This window comes from Nothoprocta perdicaria, unplaced genomic scaffold, assembly GCF_003342845.1.
Source record: "Nothoprocta perdicaria isolate Ctin4 unplaced genomic scaffold, notPer1 scaffold_337, whole genome shotgun sequence".
NCBI classification, from domain to species: Eukaryota; Metazoa; Chordata; class Aves; order Tinamiformes; family Tinamidae; genus Nothoprocta; species Nothoprocta perdicaria.
The window spans coordinates 521,590-541,663 of NW_020455574.1; the positions used below are offsets into that span (position 1 = coordinate 521,590).

The 20,074-nt window shown below is 38.4% G+C and overlaps 1 protein-coding gene across 1 annotated transcript in view; it reads right to left on the reverse strand.

The window, feature by feature from the left end:
* Nucleotides 1-976: 976 nt before the first annotated feature.
* LOC112951094 (probable acyl-CoA dehydrogenase 6) overlaps nt 977-20,074 on the reverse strand; it is a 70,303-nt gene continuing 51,205 nt past the window's right edge. Inside the window, exons 6-10 of the mRNA XM_026043712.1 lie at nt 18,892-19,059; nt 12,428-12,601; nt 7,103-7,264; nt 6,787-6,937; nt 977-1,261 (exon numbers count right to left, since the gene is read on the reverse strand). Coding sequence (XP_025899497.1) covers nt 1,171-1,261; nt 6,787-6,937; nt 7,103-7,264; nt 12,428-12,601; nt 18,892-19,059 — 746 coding nt within the window. The 3' untranslated portion in view covers nt 977-1,170. The remainder of the gene's footprint in view (nt 1,262-6,786; nt 6,938-7,102; nt 7,265-12,427; nt 12,602-18,891; nt 19,060-20,074) is intronic.

Consider the following 20,074-nt stretch of genomic DNA (forward strand, 5'->3'; position numbering starts at 1 on the left):
TGTCACYGTGTGCTCTAGGTGTCCCTGCTGGAGCACAGGCTTGGACTAGATGGTCTCTAGAGRTTCCTTCCAATCTCAACCATTCTGTGATTCTGTGACTTTGAAGGTATAGCTAATACACCAGTGAATGTAAAGAAGAATAATAAGAACAAGCCAAGAACTGATGCTTATCATTCTGGATGTACATTTCAGATATTTTGAATGACAAGACATGTTTTGAAAATATTTCATTTATTGCACACTTCTGCTTTCAGGCAATTGCAGCATATGGTATAAACTGCAGCACTTCTCACAAGTTTAAGGAATGACAAACAACTTTGTTATTAACACRTTATCTTTACTTTTCATTAATGGTTACAGAGAAAACATGATAACCTTACAGAGGAAATTCAGGCCTCCGAAAGCTTCACATATAATTAAATATTTTGTAGACTTTTAAATTAAAACAGAAGTCAACTCTTGCTCCCACCGCCAAATGTCAATGACAGAGCACAGTACAAGTCAAAGTGAACATACTGAACATCATAGTTCCCTATGCTTCTGTCTAATTCAAACAGTTCTGTAATTCTGTCTAACAGTTAATTGAGAGCAAACTTTTCTGCATCAGCAAAATTGAGAGCAAATTACTGTTTCTGTATTTGACTATGGGAGGCAATAATTTGTGCCATGCCACTTTGCTTTCAATATAGCTTTATCCTGGAATTTGTTTAGGTTAGTAGGGGAGTTCTAACTGCAGATGTATGTTTAATTGATGACTGAGATACAAAAAAAAATACAAAATAATATACTACATATTTTGAAAAATACTCATTTTTTTGTATATAATACAAAAAAACCATTTTATATATACAAAAAATGACTATTTTTCAAAAGTGTATTTTTCCACTGACTATAAAAGAGGTGTTCAGTATGGATACTTAATATGATCATTACAGTACTCAAAGTATTAACCACTCTTCTGAATGAAAAAAATCTTTCATCAGCATAAACTTGGTATTGGCAAATATGTAGAACAAGCAATGTTGGTTAAAGACTGACAAGCATTTCACTGACAGAATTACTGGTAAGTTTTCTCTGTGTTTTCCTGCTGAAAAGTGTGTTCTATTACCTTTGGTATGTAGCAAAAGCCATGCTCTTGAGTCCTTACATGTTCAAGAAAGGAGAGAGGTGCTATTTCTTTGGAAGTGTTCCCATGTATTTGCATATGATAGAAAGCATGATTTCGTCTGTACCACCTCCTATTGATGTTAATCTGAAGTCTCTGTAGAAATAGAAAGGGCAGGTTAATACATTTCCATGCTATATCAATAGAACAAATACAGACTTGTTGCTCTATACGTTTAAGCTATCTATGTGATAAGCATAAAGCTGCAGTAGCCCATGGCAAGTCTTAGTATCTTGCATCTTTGCAGCACTGTCCTAGCGGTAAATACTTAATTCTCAAAACTCCTCTGTAATGCAGACAAAAATCCTCAGTCTGCAGCAGGAATCTTGGACACTTGCAGCTTGTTTATATGAACTTATAAATAGGCAGTAGTAAGATCTGGCTTTGATGGTATGTGTCAGACTAACAGCCATTATATAAAACTATTTGTCTTTAATATTAAAGAGAGAGGTGTGGGAGTGTATCTTTTTAGAACTGCTGATAATTTTATTATTGTGTCTCTGGGTAAGAAAAGCAATATTGCCTTTAGTTTTGACAAACAGGCAACCAGTGCAAATCTCTTCCCAGCAGAGAATGGACAGAATGTTTTACCTAAATGAAGAGGATCAAGATGAAAAAAAAWATATATATTAATCTAGTAGCCTTCATTTGGGAAAGAGAATCACTGTCAACAAAAGGAAATAACGCAGGACAACCTTCCTGCGGGAATTCTTTGAGGAAACTGGAGAAKATGACATAGGAAGGACTTGTACATAAGCTGTTTATTTTAAGTTTGTAGCTTGATCATAAACATATCAAAACATATGTATATGKATATGTATATGTGTGAATATATATATATAATTCTGCTGTTTCAGACAAACTTCCTATGCAATGCCTTTGTTCTGAAAAATTAACGCCTTGTTTTATGATCTCATTGCCCCCATAACAAAGTTGCATTTTTGAAACATCTGAAATATCTCTGGGTTGCTGTTATCTAGAGATCAGAGGATCACGGGATCAAGCTCTTTGTAAGGCCCAGGGATCCTTTCAGGCCTTAGTGGGATAGCATTGGGAAATCCACACTGTAGCAGCTTCAGTGCTATACAATATATTGTCAAGAGCCCAGTAAGCCTGTAACACACTCAACAGCTAAGGTACAATTTTGAGGAACAGAACTTTCAGCCATTTGKTGAATTCTGTTTTCCTTGGAAAGAAGTGGCAGGGAACAGAATGTTCAAGKGGTTGTCCTGAAGAAAAAGATGAAATCTATTTTATTCTGTCAGTCCTGAAATACTCCCTGAAAATAGCTTTCTCTCATTCAGGACATCTCATGCACCTGAAACGTCAACTTTTAGAYGGTAAGATTTATCCTGCTCAACAGTCAAAGAGATATAAATGTAATTTTCTTTTATTWTTTTTTTTCCTTACAGATGAAAACATTCACGTCTTCAGTGTGAAATAGAAGAATTAAAAGGGAAGGTGAGGACCCTTTCCACCCACAAGCAACTTTATCAACAAGGTTATGGTTATTTATGGTTATCAACAAGGTTATGGTTTATGGTTAGGTAGCAAATAGCAGGGAAAAGACCCTCCAGGTTGTCAGCTCCCCGTCTCGATGGGTGCTATAACATGTTACTTCCTTCAGACATGTTTCAAGGACTGTTTTAAGGGAGATACTTGTGCTTTTTTTCCCCCCACACAATTTGCACTATTCTAAATTGAAATCTGTCATGATTAAGAACCCTCTAATTTATTGCCCAAGCATTTTCCTGACTAATAGAATCCATTTACTGATGCCAGTTTAGCTGGTATCCTTCAGTTTAATTCTCCTAGCTGATATTTATCCCTTTTCTGTGCCCACAGACAGCAATTCAGCCTTTCTTTTTCAAAAAGAAACTGCATCTTTTACCTTATGTATAATAAACCTTTTAGTCCACAGTTATACTGAAAAACARGGCTGGTACTTGTTCGAGTTTGAGGTCTTCCTTCAGTGCCATTTCCCTAGCGTAAAATAGGGACATGACCCTAACACACAGTGAGCACAAGGCTAGTGATCATCAGCAAAGTTATTGAACTCRTAACATGCTATACCAGCACAATCTGCAGTTACCACCACCCTAAAATTCACTCTCTTCCGCCTCAAACCTATAAAAAATTGTAGCATCTTGCAGCTCTGCATGCTACAGCCATTTACTACCAACAATCAAAGATCTTCCTCTGCTCATGTTGCTACTCTAAATTACATTTTCCTCTGGAAATCCACATGGTATTATGATCTGAAAAGCCCTTTCTGCTCTCAAACAGTGTGAAGTAGACTGCTACGCTATCCTCACCTAACTTTAAAAGCCTAAGAAAATACACAAAGTCCTTTATCTTCCCTTTTTCTGGCAGGGAAAGTTGGAATTACYAGTTCATGTGGGAGAAGAAAGTGAGACCTCTGTTCAGAGTTGGTTTTGGGTAATGTAACTGTGTGGGTGCTTATTTTTGGCATCAACATAGCACTGACTTCCCTCTGGCAGTAATTTCTCAGAGGTTTTGCTCTTTGCTTCCCTAGTTGGGAGGACATTAGTACTGTGTCTTGCTAAATCCTAACTATTTTGTTAGCTTGGAATAATACTGATTTCAAAAAGGCTATTTAAATACTGCTTCCTTTCAGTACAACATGCACTTGATTACAAAAGGCCAATGCTTGTTCCACACAACATTATCTTGTTAAAATTGTACTAGTAGCAAGATTTTTCTCAACGGAATCTACTGATACACCTTCAAGATCAATATCTTAGTCTCTTTCCTTTTCAGAGTCAGCTAGATTGTTTATAGACCATCAAAGTTGAGCATAATCTAAAAAAGCCTTTAATCCAGAGGGAGAAGGTGGATCTGATATTATACAGTGTGGTAGGCTCTAGCAATACTAGCACAGAATAGCTAAGCAGTGGTTGTGCCCAACAGTTTTCATGCTCTTACTCATTTCTGCAAAAGGGATTTTTTTGGGAAAATAAAAAAATAAAAAAAAAAAAAAAAAAAAAAAAGATGGAATGGGAATGACCTTGGCCTATTCTGAGGCATAACTCCACTTAAAAGTCACATCACTGTGTGGTTGCAGACTTCAGTTTTGCATGTTTGAGCTACATGTGCTCCATTATCTAAAAATTCCTCCCCCACTTAATTGGGCTTGCAAGACTATGATACAGCAAAGGCAGAAATTTCCAGAACTTGCTGTGCTGCCTGGAAGCAGGTCTATTTTCCTCCTTGCCCCAAAGAAATCATGAGAGCTTTCTTGAACCTTTCATAGCACTGCAAGGAAAGCAGTCTAACATTCTTTCTATTAAAGCCCCACAAGAATAAAATTTCTTAAGAATTAGCAGCAATTAGAAACAGTGTTTAGTGGCTGAAATGATCTTAATAAAAAATAAGATGGTAATTTGACAAGTTATTTCAATTTTTTTCTGGAAGTGCACATAATTGCTACCAAAATACATAGACTAGTAGCTGAAAAAAAAGTCTTGTGATGAAGTTTGAAAAATTGCAGTGTATTTGCTGTATATTTTCCTTCTCTCTGATCTCTAATAAGCTGGGGTTTTCATATAGATGATATAATTCTTCAATAATTGGTCTTTTCTTAACTTTCCATATTTTTGATGCATTTGTGGCCCGGGTGGGGAGAAAAGGAGGAGAAAAATAAGCACAAACTCCAGTCTGACTCTCTCCAGAATTATATCTGGAGGGCAAAGTTTGCAAAGTCCAGTCCACTTCTGTTGACTTATATATTTATTTCTATATTTCTATTAAACCCTTTGGTACTTGGGTTCAAATCTTTTTCCAAACTCATTCTCCTTTAGAATCTCTCCAACTGAAAATGAAACATCTACAAAGTGTAAAACTCATCCTAAGCCAGCTATCTATAATTACTCATTCAAGAGAATACTGTACTTTTAAAAAGTCACATGTTCTACACTGTATAAAAGCCTAATGATTTAAAAATTGTGTTTGTGAATAAAGTGAACCAAGAGTCATAAGTGACCAAGAGTCATAAATAATTCCAAGGACATAATGTACTAACTATGCATTATGCTGTGTGGTCTTTGAGGAATAACAGCCTGACATATTTCAGGCACTAGCATTTCCTTGGAAATCTGGTCAGGCTTGTGCTGCAGAAGTCTTGGTACGTTATGACTGAGTGTCATGCTATGCAGTTATGGTCAGTGCCGCTTGCTACTTTAGCAACATCACAGTGACGTGAATGGTTGCTCAGATCGATGCATAAAAAACAAAACTATTTTAAGAAAGCCGCCTCTTTGCTATCGTTAGAGATTAACAGGATTATAGCAAGAACCTGTAATTGTTTATTTAGGTAATATTCTACTTTGCTCTTCCTGGATCTTATCGCTACTTAGTAATGGAATAGACTGATTCATAGAAAATGTTACTGGGTGGATATATCTTAAGTCCTTTAACCCATTTTATTTTAGAGGCAGATAAACCGGCTTCTTTAACCATGTGACACAGTTCATATCATAAGAAATACTCTATTCTTTCCAGGAACACATTAATATGACTGTACTAGTGTGCCTAGAAACTACTCTGGGATTCACATTGCAATGCTCTGCCCAGGATCAGCAATAATATATGGTTAAGAAATCTAAAGAAAAGTCAAAGCTATATATATAAATGCATGTGGATTAATCCCTACATATCATTACTTTGTTAGTAAGTGTTTTGAGACAAGAATCKCTTTAGTCAGATGCCTGTGGCAGTGGCATACAGCTTCTGCATCACCGTGAAGCACTAGCTGCTAATAAAAAGGTTGTGGTAAAGGCAATGAAGAAAAAATATCAAATTGAAAGCCACCATAAAAGAGTCTGCACCTTCCCTGGAAAAGTTCAGGAACCCACTAATCAACAATGGCTGGAGGTCTCTCTGCCCTACCACAAGGGTATTTCTGATCATAAAAATGACATTAAAAATGGAAAGAGTAACTCTTAACTCTAATGAACTGTGCCCTGCAACTCCACTGTCGATGGTTTTTGTCACTAAAGAGGGTGGACACTGCAGAAAGACAGACTTGAGAGTAACAAGCTTAGCTGTGTCATTTGCCGGGAAGGAAAGCGACTGCATGACCTGTGCTGTCAGACCATATTACATGGGTGACACATTAGAGTATGACCTGGGAGTTTGGATCCCCCTGCAAACAGATGAACTAGGAAAAGACAGGAGTTAAACATTGGAGTTTAACTAACTCTCTCTCTCTCTCTCTCTCTTTCTCTACCTGTTGCATTGGTTTAAGCAGAAGAGACATGTCAGAAAATTATTTACAGGCTTATATGCCACTCTCTCGCACAGTTTTTACTTTTCTCTTGCTGTTTTCTACTTCTTTGGAATAACCTGCATCACTTTAAGCAAATTAACATGGTATAAAGAAATTTCTATAGTTTTTTTTTTTTAAATGCTCTGTTCTCACTTTGCATATTTATTAAAACTTTGACCTAACCGGTCTCCGTTGGTTCTTCTAGAGCAGGATTTTTTTTTTCATGGAGTTAAAGAGGACAAATATGTATTTCTCACGTTCATGTTTTTTCTTATGTCAGTAAAGGAATTTTCCCCATTCTCCATTCCCCTATATTCCCCATTCATTTGCTTACCTATAAAATCTGCTCACCAGGACCTCACTGGAAAAACCCATTCCTCCCCAAAACTGAAGACAACTGTCAGTCACTTCACGAGCCAGGCGACCTGCCTTTAGTTTAGCCATGGAAGCAAGTTTGGTCACATCACTGCCTTCTAGGTAGAGAGCTAAAGAAAGRAAAAAAAAAAAAACAGAAAAACAAAAACCCACCACACAGTTGAACACACCCATCTCACTGCCATTTGTCCCCCCATTTGTTCTTTTCCAAAGAACGTGGGAAGGTTTTTTACATTAAGACAAAAGCACCTGAGAAGACAGATATGGAAGCTCACCAAGAGTCCTGTAGAGCAGGGAGCGAAGGAGTTCCACCTCTGTTGCCAACTCTGCCAGGCGGAAATGCACTGCTTGGTTGTGAAGCACTGGCTGACCAAAGGCTTTTCTCTGGCGAGTGTAGTCAATAGTTTCTTGTATTATATTTTCCAGYGCTGTCAGGACTTCAGAAAAATCAAAACATAGAACAACACATTGTTTTAGTCTGATCTTTTCAGYTAGAAGGGAAACAATATCTTGTACAAGCAGCACATGGTTCTTTGTTTGTTTGGGGTTTCTTTGGAGTGAATTATTCCATAAAYTCAGATTGGGATGCCTAGTTTAAATTCTTACAAAACACAGTCATTCCCATGTACCTTGAAGACAGGTTCTTTACAATTGACAAAACCGATAAAATTGAGAGGAGGGTGAAGGGGTATGAGGAACAGGGAAGAAAAGTAGTAGAAAGAAGTACTCTTATTTCTCTTGAGTACAAGTATGAATACTTTATTCTTAGGGCTGTTTATCATTTGAGGCTTTATCAAAAGCTTGTGACAACTCCTGCTTTCCAGGCTGTGTGTGTTCTAATCCCAAAAGAAAGYCTGAGGCAAATAGTCTGCTCATTGAGGAATGCAGTAGAATATATATTCAAGGAACTTTTCATACAGTAGAAACCTACTTAGAGATCAAGAAGCATGAACAGGCTATTCATTGTACTTGCATTTTGTGAACCAAAATCCCAATGAAGAAAGGAAGGGGTAATTATTAAAATTCATAGCCATGTTTACTAAGTTTTTGGAAACAAAACCAAAGTAGGAGACAGCTGGAAGACAGATGAGAGCRGAGAAAATCTGCTTTAAAGCAAGATGACTGGTTCAATGCAATTGTTTTGAGTAACCTTAGAGAGACTCTGTTTTGAACATAAAGAAAAAGAATTTGCTTTTCAAGACAAAGCAGCCCTTAAATGAAAGACTAGGTTATCAGCTTCTCACAAATTAGCTACCATAACATCAGRCACAGAAGAATTTTGACAAATGTGGAATCGTGGAAAGCAGTATGTGGAAATATGGAAAGCAGTAGGGAGAGGGGAGAGAATTCACAAATCCACCTATATGAGGGTAAAGGCTCTTCCAGTTTATTCATGTAAAAGTGTCTTGCAGAATTCCTCTGTGCTTCTAGAATTTTTCTGTGCTTCTTCAAAGGACAGGTCCTTCTTCAAAGGACAGACCTATGAATGTTACTCTAATATAGCAAAGCTTAACTGTGCAGCTTTTAACTGTTTTGCTGTGCAGCAAACAGCCATGAATATTGTGACAACCACCTTGTACAACATGATAGCATACAGTCCTTTGTTAATCGTAAACACAGAGAAATGACATTCTTAATAGTGAAATTCATTTTCTCTCTGAACTTCTATTTTTTAATATATTCATATATTTGTTTCCTCTTTTGTCATGTAGTCTTCTCCACATCCATCCAGTTTTGAATGCACTCACAACACATGTAGGAACTAACATTCCAAAGCAGCCTAACAGCAATACAATTCTTTAAACATCAGAGACCTTGAAAATCTTCAAATTCAAGACCATGAAGTTGTCAAATGTGGAAAAATCTATTCCTTATAATTCCATCCMACTTACATTTCCACATTTGAACCTTCTGCTCACTGTAAACACAGCTTGCCTTGCTATGTTTCCTCTTAAAATGAAAAGAAATTCATACTTTTTTTTCCTTACAAGGTTGCTGATCACTGCCTAATGACATGCACAATGCTCTATTGCCCCACACTCAACATTTAGTATCTTAAAGATATGGGCTATTCATACAGAATGATCTGTCATCCAGCTTTTCTAGCCATGACTCAAAGCTACTCAGAAAAATAAAACTACACAAGCAGCTAGGTGTAATTAGAAAAGTGACATTCTACTCTCATAGGCATTAAACTCCCTCTTTGCCTCCASTTAAGCAATTCACAAAGACTGTTTGCTTTCTCACCATGCCAACGTTCTTTTCCTGTCATCAGTGTAAACTACATTTACCGAGTGTCTCAACATGTAGACAGATATGGCAGGCGWTTTTTACTTAAACCTTTTTTTTTTTAAGAAACACAGGAGTTTTTACCAATGCTTTGGTACATATCACTCACTAAAAAAGATTATATCTGYGACCAAATTTTCACTTGGCAGAATAAGATTCTTGAAAATTAAAAGCTCGAGTAAAAACCCTTTGAGGAAATTTGCTTTCCATTTGTGCTTTAAATTTAGCTCACTGAAAACTGATTTAAACAGAGGGGAACTCTTCACACATGTTGTAAGTGCTGCCCACAATGAAGAAAATGAACAAGGGAAAGGTAGGTGATGCTTGACACAAAAATACTCCTAAAAAAAAAAAAAAAAAGAGAGAGAGAGAGAGAGAGAGAATGAGAATTGCAGTAAATTGGGAAGGAGTCAAAGCAAGCATGCCAGGATTTGTCCTTAAAGTGTTTAAAAGCAGATTAAGGATTTTCAGCATTAAATGAGTAGTCATGATTAGAGAAGGAATAGAAATGTCCTCTAAGGGCCAGAAATGTCTGTCAGACTGAAGATTAACAATCCTGTAATACTGTGGTGAAATATATCATGTTGATTAAGCACCTCCTTCCCTTCTGAACATCAGTTATTTTCTTTTTCTTGCTTGCCACAATTGGTTTCTTACAAGGTTGGCAAATTGACCTAAAATCTGGGCTTCCTCCTTGCTCCTGTCATCTTCATACGTTTTACATCCAATAGTCAATAGAGAAAAAATGAAAATAATCCAAATGGACAAAGCAAGGCCCGGTTCCTTGCCACTGGCCACTGAACTGCAGGATCACCTCCCTTTGCTGCCTTCAAGCTCTTRCATTCCAGCTCCGCTCGCCGGGCTTCCTCAGGAGGGGTGACAGATGCCCTTCCCACATTGCTCATCTAGATGAGAGGTTAGCCAGCTCTTTCTGGCTGAAAAGGAGAATTGCAACGCGGTGTCCCACTTCCCGAACGGGCTCTTTACTGCCAGGCGATTATGCAAAGTTGGACAGTACCAAGCTACAAGTGGTTTTTAGTACAAGTGATCTAACCTGCTGTGCTTTGTGTCCTGATGCAGTCAGTGTGTGTCAGACTTGCTAGGAGCGTGACTAACGCAGCAGGTTTATCCACTGCTTGGCAGGAAGATGCTTAGGGAATGCCACTGGAACTTGGAATTTTTCATCATGTTTGGTTTGAGATACCAAATTGAGCATACAAAACTGCAGCTAAGTCCTTACTATCTACACAAGCCTTCATTTTATTTTAGAGAGCAATTATTAAAATCTCCTATTGCTTTGATATGGCAAGAAGGCAGTTAAAATTTGAAAAACTCTTTGATTAATAAGTGCTTGGTGTGATCAGTCATGTGTACAAGAGGAGGTGAAGTAAGTACAGCTACTAGCCCTGGAAGGCAATTAGCACCAGACACACAAAAAGATGTAAATTAAAACAAATCCTCACAGCGAAACAAAACTTTCTCTTCCTTTCATAAACTCCCCTGAGGTGGCACGGTGACTACTGTTTAATAGTAGTCACTGATAAGTGAAAAAGAAAGACTTCTTTTTATTTTCATTTTGATGACGCTTATAGAAAAATGACAGGACAAAAGAACAACCTGATCTAACTTTGAAGTCAGCCCCGCTTTCTCCAGGGGACAGGACAGATGATCTGAGGTCCCTTCAGGTAGGATTGCTATCTGAATGTGCACCCACAGATGAGCTCTGGCTGCAGAATAAGCCAGGCATGCAAAGATCTTGGCCTGAAGAGCTGCTCCCCTGTGCAAGCAGCAGTTCAGCATGAGCACCCAGATGCAGCACGGGTGCTGCTCTGCTAACTTGGGCCARCCCAGCTGGCATGATGCTGTCAGAAGCCCTGGGCCCAGTAGACCCAGTAGAGAGGTCTCTTAGCAGACAGCTGATCTGTGCATGAGCAGTAGCTGCTTCTGTGCAGTTTCTAGATATCCAGAATCAGCCCAAGTTCAATGTGGGGACAAATTTGAGAAATGCTGAAGCAGAGGGCTCTCTGTATGAGCGGAAATGCCTGAATGTATTAGGATGGCCGTGCACTTGCAATGATCATCTAAAAGAGGTCTATCCCTTCTAGCTCCAGGGAACATCTATCTTCTCAAGCAAAGCAGAATAGGAGATGCTGACTGCTCAAAAAACATCTCATTCTAGAGCCTGTGGTTAGAGCACTTCCCTCGACACAGTTGTCCCTGTTTGTGCTTTTAATATCAGAGTGAGTTCATATCAAACTAAATTGAGCAGAACATCCTCCCCACCTGGCAAGTGTCCTAAGCAGTGTGCAATAGTAGCACAAGCAGTAATGCCACGTCTTGCCAGGATCTGGAATGGCATCCCTTACAAGTCCAATCTCTTGCTCTCTGCTGAAATTGCCCCACATGTGCTGTTTAGGTCAGGCTGAACCAAGAATTTTGGCCCAAAACAAAGACATCTGAAATCCAAAATATTTTGTCTGGGACCAACTCATAATAGACACTATTTTTTTTTTTTTATTTGGCCACTGAATCAGAAAATCAGCTCTTACAGTTCCTAATTCTCAAAGTAACAGATATAGGATGCATGAAAGAACACATGTACGGCAAGATTTGTACAACTCTAAAATGTAACCGATCTCCTTACATTGGACCACTTTATACTTCAATTAAATCAGCCAACATTATGAGAAAAAATGTTGGAATAGACAATTCAAACTTGGATCTGGTATTCTGGAATATCCAGGACCTGCTATCTCATATATCCAGATTTGATTATGTCCTGAGCTCAGAAGACCGTGAATTCTGTGACAGTATAACTTGAGGAAAAGGAACAGGATAGGCCATTGCATATAGCCAGTAAATACAGAGGTAAAACAGCAGATCTGCAAAAACAAAGCTGCCTGTACACAGCCATTTTAATTTATTTTTAAAATTTAAAAATTTAAAATTTAAAAATTAAAAATAAAGATAAACAACTTGGCTGCCACTTCCATCTATTTCATGCCAGTATTTTGGTCAACTTTGCACTACTTTTGTAGCCCACATAACATAATACTGCATTTTCTTATCAGTAGAAGATGCCAAGAGAAACAAAGCAAAACCAGACATTATGATGCCTCACAGATTATTTTCTTTCTACTTCACGTTTTCCTGTGAAAAGGAAAGTTTGTCCATTTCCAGGCTATGACAGATTGTAAAAATAAAAACAAAGAAGTAGGTATATCTTGCAATAAAAAGGAAGTGCTCTTAGTCATTTTGTAAGATTGACTCCTGTGTCCCTGCCAGCCCCAGAAGCGCAAGTGATGACTTACCAGTGGCTACTCCCCACAGCCTCTCTTCTTGGAATTGCAACATCTGATATGTAAAACCCATTCCTTCCTCACCAATAACGTTTTTGCTGGGGACTCTTACGTTTTCAAAAAAGATTTGAGCTGTGTCCGATGACCTCATGCCCAGTTTGTCTATCTTTTTAGTAATGTGAATGCCTGAAGGAAAAAAGATTAGAAAGGTCATAAAAAATAGCAATTAGAATTGTAAGTGGATGTCTTGAAATCATGCACTATTTATCCGCTTGCATTTGACTTTTAATGCACTATAATAAAATGCTGGAATTCAACTTAAGAATACTTGCTGTGTGCCAACATGGCAGTGAAACAACGAAGAAATATTTCAGAAAAAAAGGCATTAGAATTATGTTTTAAGGTGCAACTAGAGAAATTTTATTCTTGGAAATTCTCTTCCTTCTCTCTCTTWCACATTTATCCTCCTACTTTTACCCTATCTTCTCTGATACCTGTAGAAGAGTTTCAATCAAATACACCTCTTGCTCCTAGTAATAAAGAGGTTAGACATAAATTGACAAACATCAAACAGTTCCAAATCAATTGCAAGTTTTGACAAACCTAAGTATTTTATAATGAAATACAATATAGTCCATTTAAATAGTCACAGAAGGGATTATGATGATCAAGTTTGACTCCTTTGGAGTTTTCATGTGGACACCCTTGCAGAGAGGATTTGTCTTCCCACAGGTTTAAATATACAACATGGATTCTTACCCACTGTGCAATGGTCTTTTGGACACGATTCCTGTATCCTGAATTCCTGTAGAGATCTCCACTGAGATCTCAAAACTCCTCCAGATTTGGCCACAAAAGATTTAAGCTACATAATCACACCAAGTAGATGCATCTTCATCTTTACTTTTTCACAGAATCACAGAATGCGCAAGGTTGGAAGGGACCTCAGAGGTCATCGAGTCCAACYCCCCTGCTCACGCAGGGTCACCTAGAGCACGTGGCACAGGGCTGCATCCAAGCGGGTTTTAAAGATCTCCAAAGAAGGAGACTCCACAACCTCTCTGGGCAACYTGTTCCAGTGCTTTGTCACCCTCACAGTGAAKAAATGCTTCCTTAAGTTCCTGTGGAACTTCCKATGCTTCAGTTTGAAGCCATTTCCTCTAGTYCTATCACTGCCASCACTGAAAAGAGGCCGCCCCCCTCCTCCTCACTGCCTCCCTTGAGGTATTTATACACGCTGATCAGGTCCCCCCTCAGCCTCCTCTTCTCCAGGMTGAACAGRCCCAGCTCTCTCAGCCTTTGCTCATAGGGCAGATGTTCCAGGCCCCTGATCATCCTGGTAGCCCTGCGCTGGACTCTCTCCAGCAGCTCCACATCCCTCTTGTACTGGGGAGCCCAGAACTGGACGCAGTACTCCAGATGTGGCCTCACCAGGGCTGAGTAGAGGGGGATGATCACTTCCCTCGACCTGCTGGAGACGCTTTTCTTAATGCACCCCAGGATCYCGTTGGCCTTCTTGGCCACCAGGGCACACTGCTGCCTCATGGTCAACTTGTCGTCCACCATGACACCCAGGTCYCTCTCTGCGGGRCTGCTCTCCAGCAGGTCCACCCCTAATCTGTACTGGTGTCCAGGGTTATTCCTCCCCAAGTGCAGGACCCTGCACTTGCCCCTGTTGAACCTCATGAGGTTTCTCACCGCCCAGTCCTCCAGTCTGTCCAGGTCCCTCTGGATGGCAGCACAGTCCTCAGGGCTATCAGCTACTCCACCCAGTTTGGTATCATCAAATACCAGTTTGGTATCATCATTTCTCCCCCTATTACAACTTCTGCTTCCTCTAGTTCAAAGGCAAGCACTGTTTATCACTGTGCCACAATGGTTGAATGAATAGCCACTGATTTTTGAAATAATTTCCTTGAAATCTTCTTTGTTCCTCACCTCCTTGTTGCTCTGCGATTAACACATTAAAATTATGGGTTGAAGGTAAGAATGCTTCAGAGGTAAACTGAGGCCAGCAGCCAGTTAGGAGGATTTGCACAAAACATTTTATTCAATCTACCAAATCAATATTTATAAAGAATCAACCAAATCAGCATATATGTCTTTTGTCATATATTGTCTCAGCAAGCTACATACAGACTTGGTCTTCTCACCATTGTTTTGACAAAATCAAATTCATCAATGAAATTAATTGGGTATTTATTTCCCTCCTTATTCTATCTTTTGCAATCCTCTACTAGTCTCTAAAGTGACTTAGTTGGCTAACAAACAGACTGTAGTCCCCTTCTGCACTTATTTGTTCCCTGMTGTCTTTCATGGATTTCAAGGAACTTCTCTTTCTGAACTAATATAGACATTTCAGCTCTGTGTTTTATTGAYAGGAGGCCTTTGGCCTTGTGGGAATTACCTTGGCTTTGCAGGCAGGAGCAGCTGGCAGTCATTTCCTTTAAATTTATCCTCAATGACAGCACTGAATAAAATACAGAAAGTTTCATCTCTTAGCAAATTAGAGATGAAATAATGATGCTGTTTCCAAATGCGAAGACTACTATTAGGGCAAGGTCCACATTGACTTCTAAACCTTTTACTGAGTATTTTTCATTAGCAGTCACTACTTAAGCCAATATACAAGCAGATTATGCTATGAATACTTCCTCTGGTACATGTTCAGTGCAGAAAGAAAATCAGGCCAGCCCTATAWAAATCTTTGACTCTTGGACTGAAAATTATCCAGCAACTTGCATGCAGTCAGGCCAAAAAAGCATTTCCAGTTTGTTTCTATATTAAAATCAGAGCAAAACAAATAAGCACTRAACAATTTACAGGCCAAAATGATTTTTGGAACATTGTTTCCTTGTGGAATATTACCACTTGTTTTCTTAGAGAGCTTCAGGGATCATGTCTTTGGTCTACTTCCAGCTATTTTTATGTAATCACCGCTCCTAAACCACATGAAGATGTACTTAAGGTTCTTTTTTACTGGGCACTTTATGGAGGACTCCACTGAAACAAGTGCAGTTATCAACATTTTTTATTTTGCTAAATCAATCTTATCATTCCCCAGACCCACATATAGCATCCATGAAATATTTTTTGCTAGAGGACCTTATTGTGTTAATGATTTCCTATATCCATTTTTTTTCAGATGTGGAAATTTTCTAAATATTTCTGATTTCCAACATTCCTGATTTGTTCTACCTTATTAGCTTCACTTGCCCCTAGATTAATTCACATTTCTCACTCAGAAAGAGGTCAAACTGTATCAGCCTGAAATAATGCCCCCTCTTTATCAGTGTACACTTTAATTCCTTTCTTTTTTGAACACACTCAAACTTAATAACCTCTCTGGCTATGATAGGGCCATCAAAATCTTCCCTTACTTAAATTCATTTTAATTCTTCTCATAGTGGGACAATTTTAATTCTTCTCATAGTGGGACATTATACACTAAAAATTACTGCTAACAGTAGAAATCTGCCTGGATAAGTCTTGGCACTTATCAGTATCAAAGCACAAGCCATTCAGTTGCCTGTATTCTCAGCCTAGCAAGGTCAAGTGCCTGACTTTCCAATATCACTAACAGAGCCCTCTGTGCTATTTGTTCTAGTATCACTGAGCTGAATTGCTATATCTGTTCCTGGGCAGCTCTTCCCAGGTGTCCTTGGTTTTTCATTTTCTCCTACTCTGTCTTCCGACAATCTTCTTTATTTCCTTTATTCCACCTTGAGAAAAAGGCAGTTGCTCTCAGCTGSCACCATTTAGTGCTACTACAAATGGAAAGAGACACATTTTAAACTGCCACTTGAAAAAATCTTTTCCCCCTTTCTGGACATTTCTCTCTCCATTATCTCCTCCTTGCAATCTATTTTAGTGCTATCTGAGGACAAAATAGTGCACAACTGCCTCCCAGATTAGGGCTGTAAGCCATTTGTACACCATACTTTATTTTGCCATATTTATATATAGACATTTTGTAACCTCTTATATTCTCTTTCATCCCATATGAAGTGCAGTGTTTTTAAAACATCTTTAATAGGTGTCCGATTAATGTCAGCATCCATTGTGCTTCTATACCAGAGTGATCATAGAATCATAGAATGCTTAAGGTTGGAAGGGATCCTGAGACTGCATTCAGCATTGTCTGTCAAAACTAGACTATATTAATTTTACCCCAAAGCAGACTCTGTATGAACCTCAAATCAGAAGAGGCAAACCCTATTTCAGATCTCCAATAAAGTGCTGGCTGTAGAAGTTAATGCTTTGAGTTGGATTTTTTTTTTTTCCCTTGAACGTTACGTTATGCCTGCATGAAACTCAATTAAGTTTTTTACAAGAAATTCTGGATTACTCTCCCACATCCTTCCATCTGCTCGCAACAAATATGTTGCAGCTGTGCTGTGGATTCCTTCCTTCCCTTGCCATATAGAGCAGTGACTGCAGCAGCACTTAGTCAGACCCAACACTCTCGTTCTCCATCGTGCTTGCTCTTGAGCTTCGACATACGTACGTYTATAGACACATCATTGTGCATCATTCTGCGATGTTGTCTACACACTTCCTGTACAGTCTTGGTCTGTTGCCCTCTAAAGAACATGGTATTTGGCAAGCAGACATCCTTAGGATATATCAAAACAGCTGGAGCTTCCTCTTCACATTTGTGTCAAATAGCAGCTTTTTCCAAACTTTTCCCTTTTTTTTAAATCTCCCTCAGCCTAACTTCTGAGCACCCCCTTAATACATCATTTCAAAAGTTCAGTTTTGCACAGTGACCTTTCAAAGATTCACATCTTCATCATATAGAAGAATGAAAACATACACAGTTTAAGGAGTACAACTTATGTTTCTAGGAAGAATTCAAAATCTCTGTGCATCAGCCTCATGTGGCTCAGGCAGTTTTTCTCCTCACAATCTAGTTATCCCTTAAGGCAGAATGAAGGATATCCAGTTTTGTTTTGTGTTCTTCAATAATGGTGAAAACCAAACASACAGGAGTTTAAGTTTTGAACAGTTTTATTTTAATACTAGTAAATATACTGCAATAGTCCCTGTCAATAAAACCTTAACTCTACCCTCTTTGAGTGATTTAATGTATGCACATACAATAGCTTACTGCTGCAAGTTGTGCAGACAACTCAGGAACAGACTTTATGTGGTCTGTAGCACTGAAACTTATACCTCTTAGATCAGGCTCTATTTTATCAGTTTCTTCATTCATGCTTCTAGTTCATTGTTCAAAGACAAGCCTCTGCTTTCAAGATTTTAGAAGTTTTCACCCTGGTCTGCATYTAAGTTACAAAATAATGTGTTATTTAAGCTGATAACGATGACAACAAAGATCAAAAGATCTTTTGGCAAAAAGATCCCTMTTTCTGCTTGAACTTATTGATGAAACCAGCATTCTGGAAAACACTTGTGCTTCTTTTCAACCAACCCACCAGTTTGRGTGGAGGAGCATGGTTACCTGAAGATAACCATGACTCTCAACACAATGCAATCACATCATGCTTGGCAGCCATTCAACACTATGCACGTAGTACATTAATATATACAATACAATATGTACAATATTTATATATCATATATACATATGTGATAATATATATATCGTATATATACATTCAATAAAGGTGGTCATCAATCCCAGACTGGGTAAGTGAGATGCTTCCTGTGAACTGCAAGTGCCAGGGATTAAGACAGTATTGTGAAAGTATTTCCTATGTATTTCCAAAGTTTAAAGTCTCTGAACTCCTTACGCTGTTATTTTCACMAGTTTGAAAATCACTTTTGAACATTTGGGGAAGAGATAAGATAGCAGGCTTAAAAATCTTGGTTTATTGAAAGAGAAAAGCATATATTCTGTTCACCAATCCATATTCAAAAAAGGAAAGAATTTAACACTATTTTTGAAAGACAAATTGAGAGTATTTCACAGTTCATATATAGCAAAGCTTCCTCAGTAAATAGGTTAATATTTGTTTTGAAAACTGTTTGCAGTTTATTTCTTTGGGGGACAGAAAATGATAGAAGTTTAGTGGAACTTCTTAAACATTAAAAGATGCTGCATGCTATCATTTTTAAAATGTCTTTGACTCTTTTTATAATGATTTCTTAGACATTTCTTTTGTCATTACCGGTGGCTTAACTTGCCCATTTATTTTCACAGGAGGTTATAAAATACTCCCATGCAAATATATCTGAACAACTTTTATATTTTTGCAAAAAGATCTCTCCATATAGAATTATTTAGGCACAAGAAACTGAAGTCTGCAAAATATTTAATTTCCTCCTGTTCTCCACCTTTTTGTAGAAATGACAGTGTAATTGCATTTTGTAACTGAGGGTGTAGCACTTAATTTAGCAGAGTATCTAGGAGCGTTGTCCTTTCTCTTAAACACTTTTCATTCTGGTATTGTGCACACGCACAAAAAAAAACACAATAAAATTAAATTAGAAGAAAAAGCGTTCTGCGTTATTACCAGGTAGATTCATTGGCAGACATATAAGAGATTTATTTCTATGAGGAGGTCCTTTACTGGTATTTGCCAGCAGACACATCCAGTCTGCTTGACACCCCRATGTAATCCACATTTTACTGCCATTTATTATATACTCATCGCCTTTTCTCTCGGCTGTTGTCTTGATACCTGTATAAAAAGATAGGAAACTAAGTGTTATTCTTGTGAAGGAAGAATAAGATGAGTTCTATATCAGCTTCTACTCTGAGAGACAGCTACTATTCACCCCTCTCCAAGCCCCCCAAGTTCCCTAAGTCTTCCAGTCTGTGAGAAGCAGATCTTTCTTACAATCTACTTTGAACACACCAAGGAAATAATACAGCTTCCTTGATGAAAGTAGAAAATCCTTACATAAGTAAATTTGACCCTCCAAAACTCAGGCCAGAAGTATCTGAGTCTGAAAGTGATCTGTTATGTGTTTCTGCTACTGTGTACATTAGTCACCGAGGAGGCCATTCATTTCAGAGTCCCTGTTTAAACAAACATAAGCCTCAATACGTGTGTATGCCTAAGGACACACATACACGCACTTCCTGCACCTTCTAGGTCAGAACAGCGTAATAATTCAAAGTCAGTAAACTTTGACAGGGACCAAGTTCAAGAATGTCTATACATGAAAGAGTTCTGAACACCTCCTACTTGTACCATGCCATAAAAATGGCATCTTCATTTGTCAGTATTTACATCATCCTTCAAATAGCCGTAGATGCAACAGACAGCGGGAATGAATCACTAGTTATTATTTACACATCAGCAGGATTTCCAAAGGCTGGCTGCTTTCCCTGACCAAACGGTTGTCATAGAAGCATCGCAGATTGAATTTCTTSAACTAAAACCCCAGCTAAAGTGACTCTCTAATACATGCTTGGCTCTAAGGAGGTGATGGTAAGACAAAAATCAAGCACATTCCCAAAAGCACCTGCAAATCTGACAGAACTGTAAAGTCCATTAGAGTGCATTTTACCGGACTGAGACAATAAAATCTATGGAGGGCGTCAGGAGACTTGAGAGGACAGGACTCATACACAAAGTGGGGTGGGCTGGCACATTTAAACTGACTTGAGTCAGTTGGTTTTACCTTCACATACACCTACCTCAATCTGCACATAAAATTTCTTCCCAAAGACTCTGAACTCTAAACAAA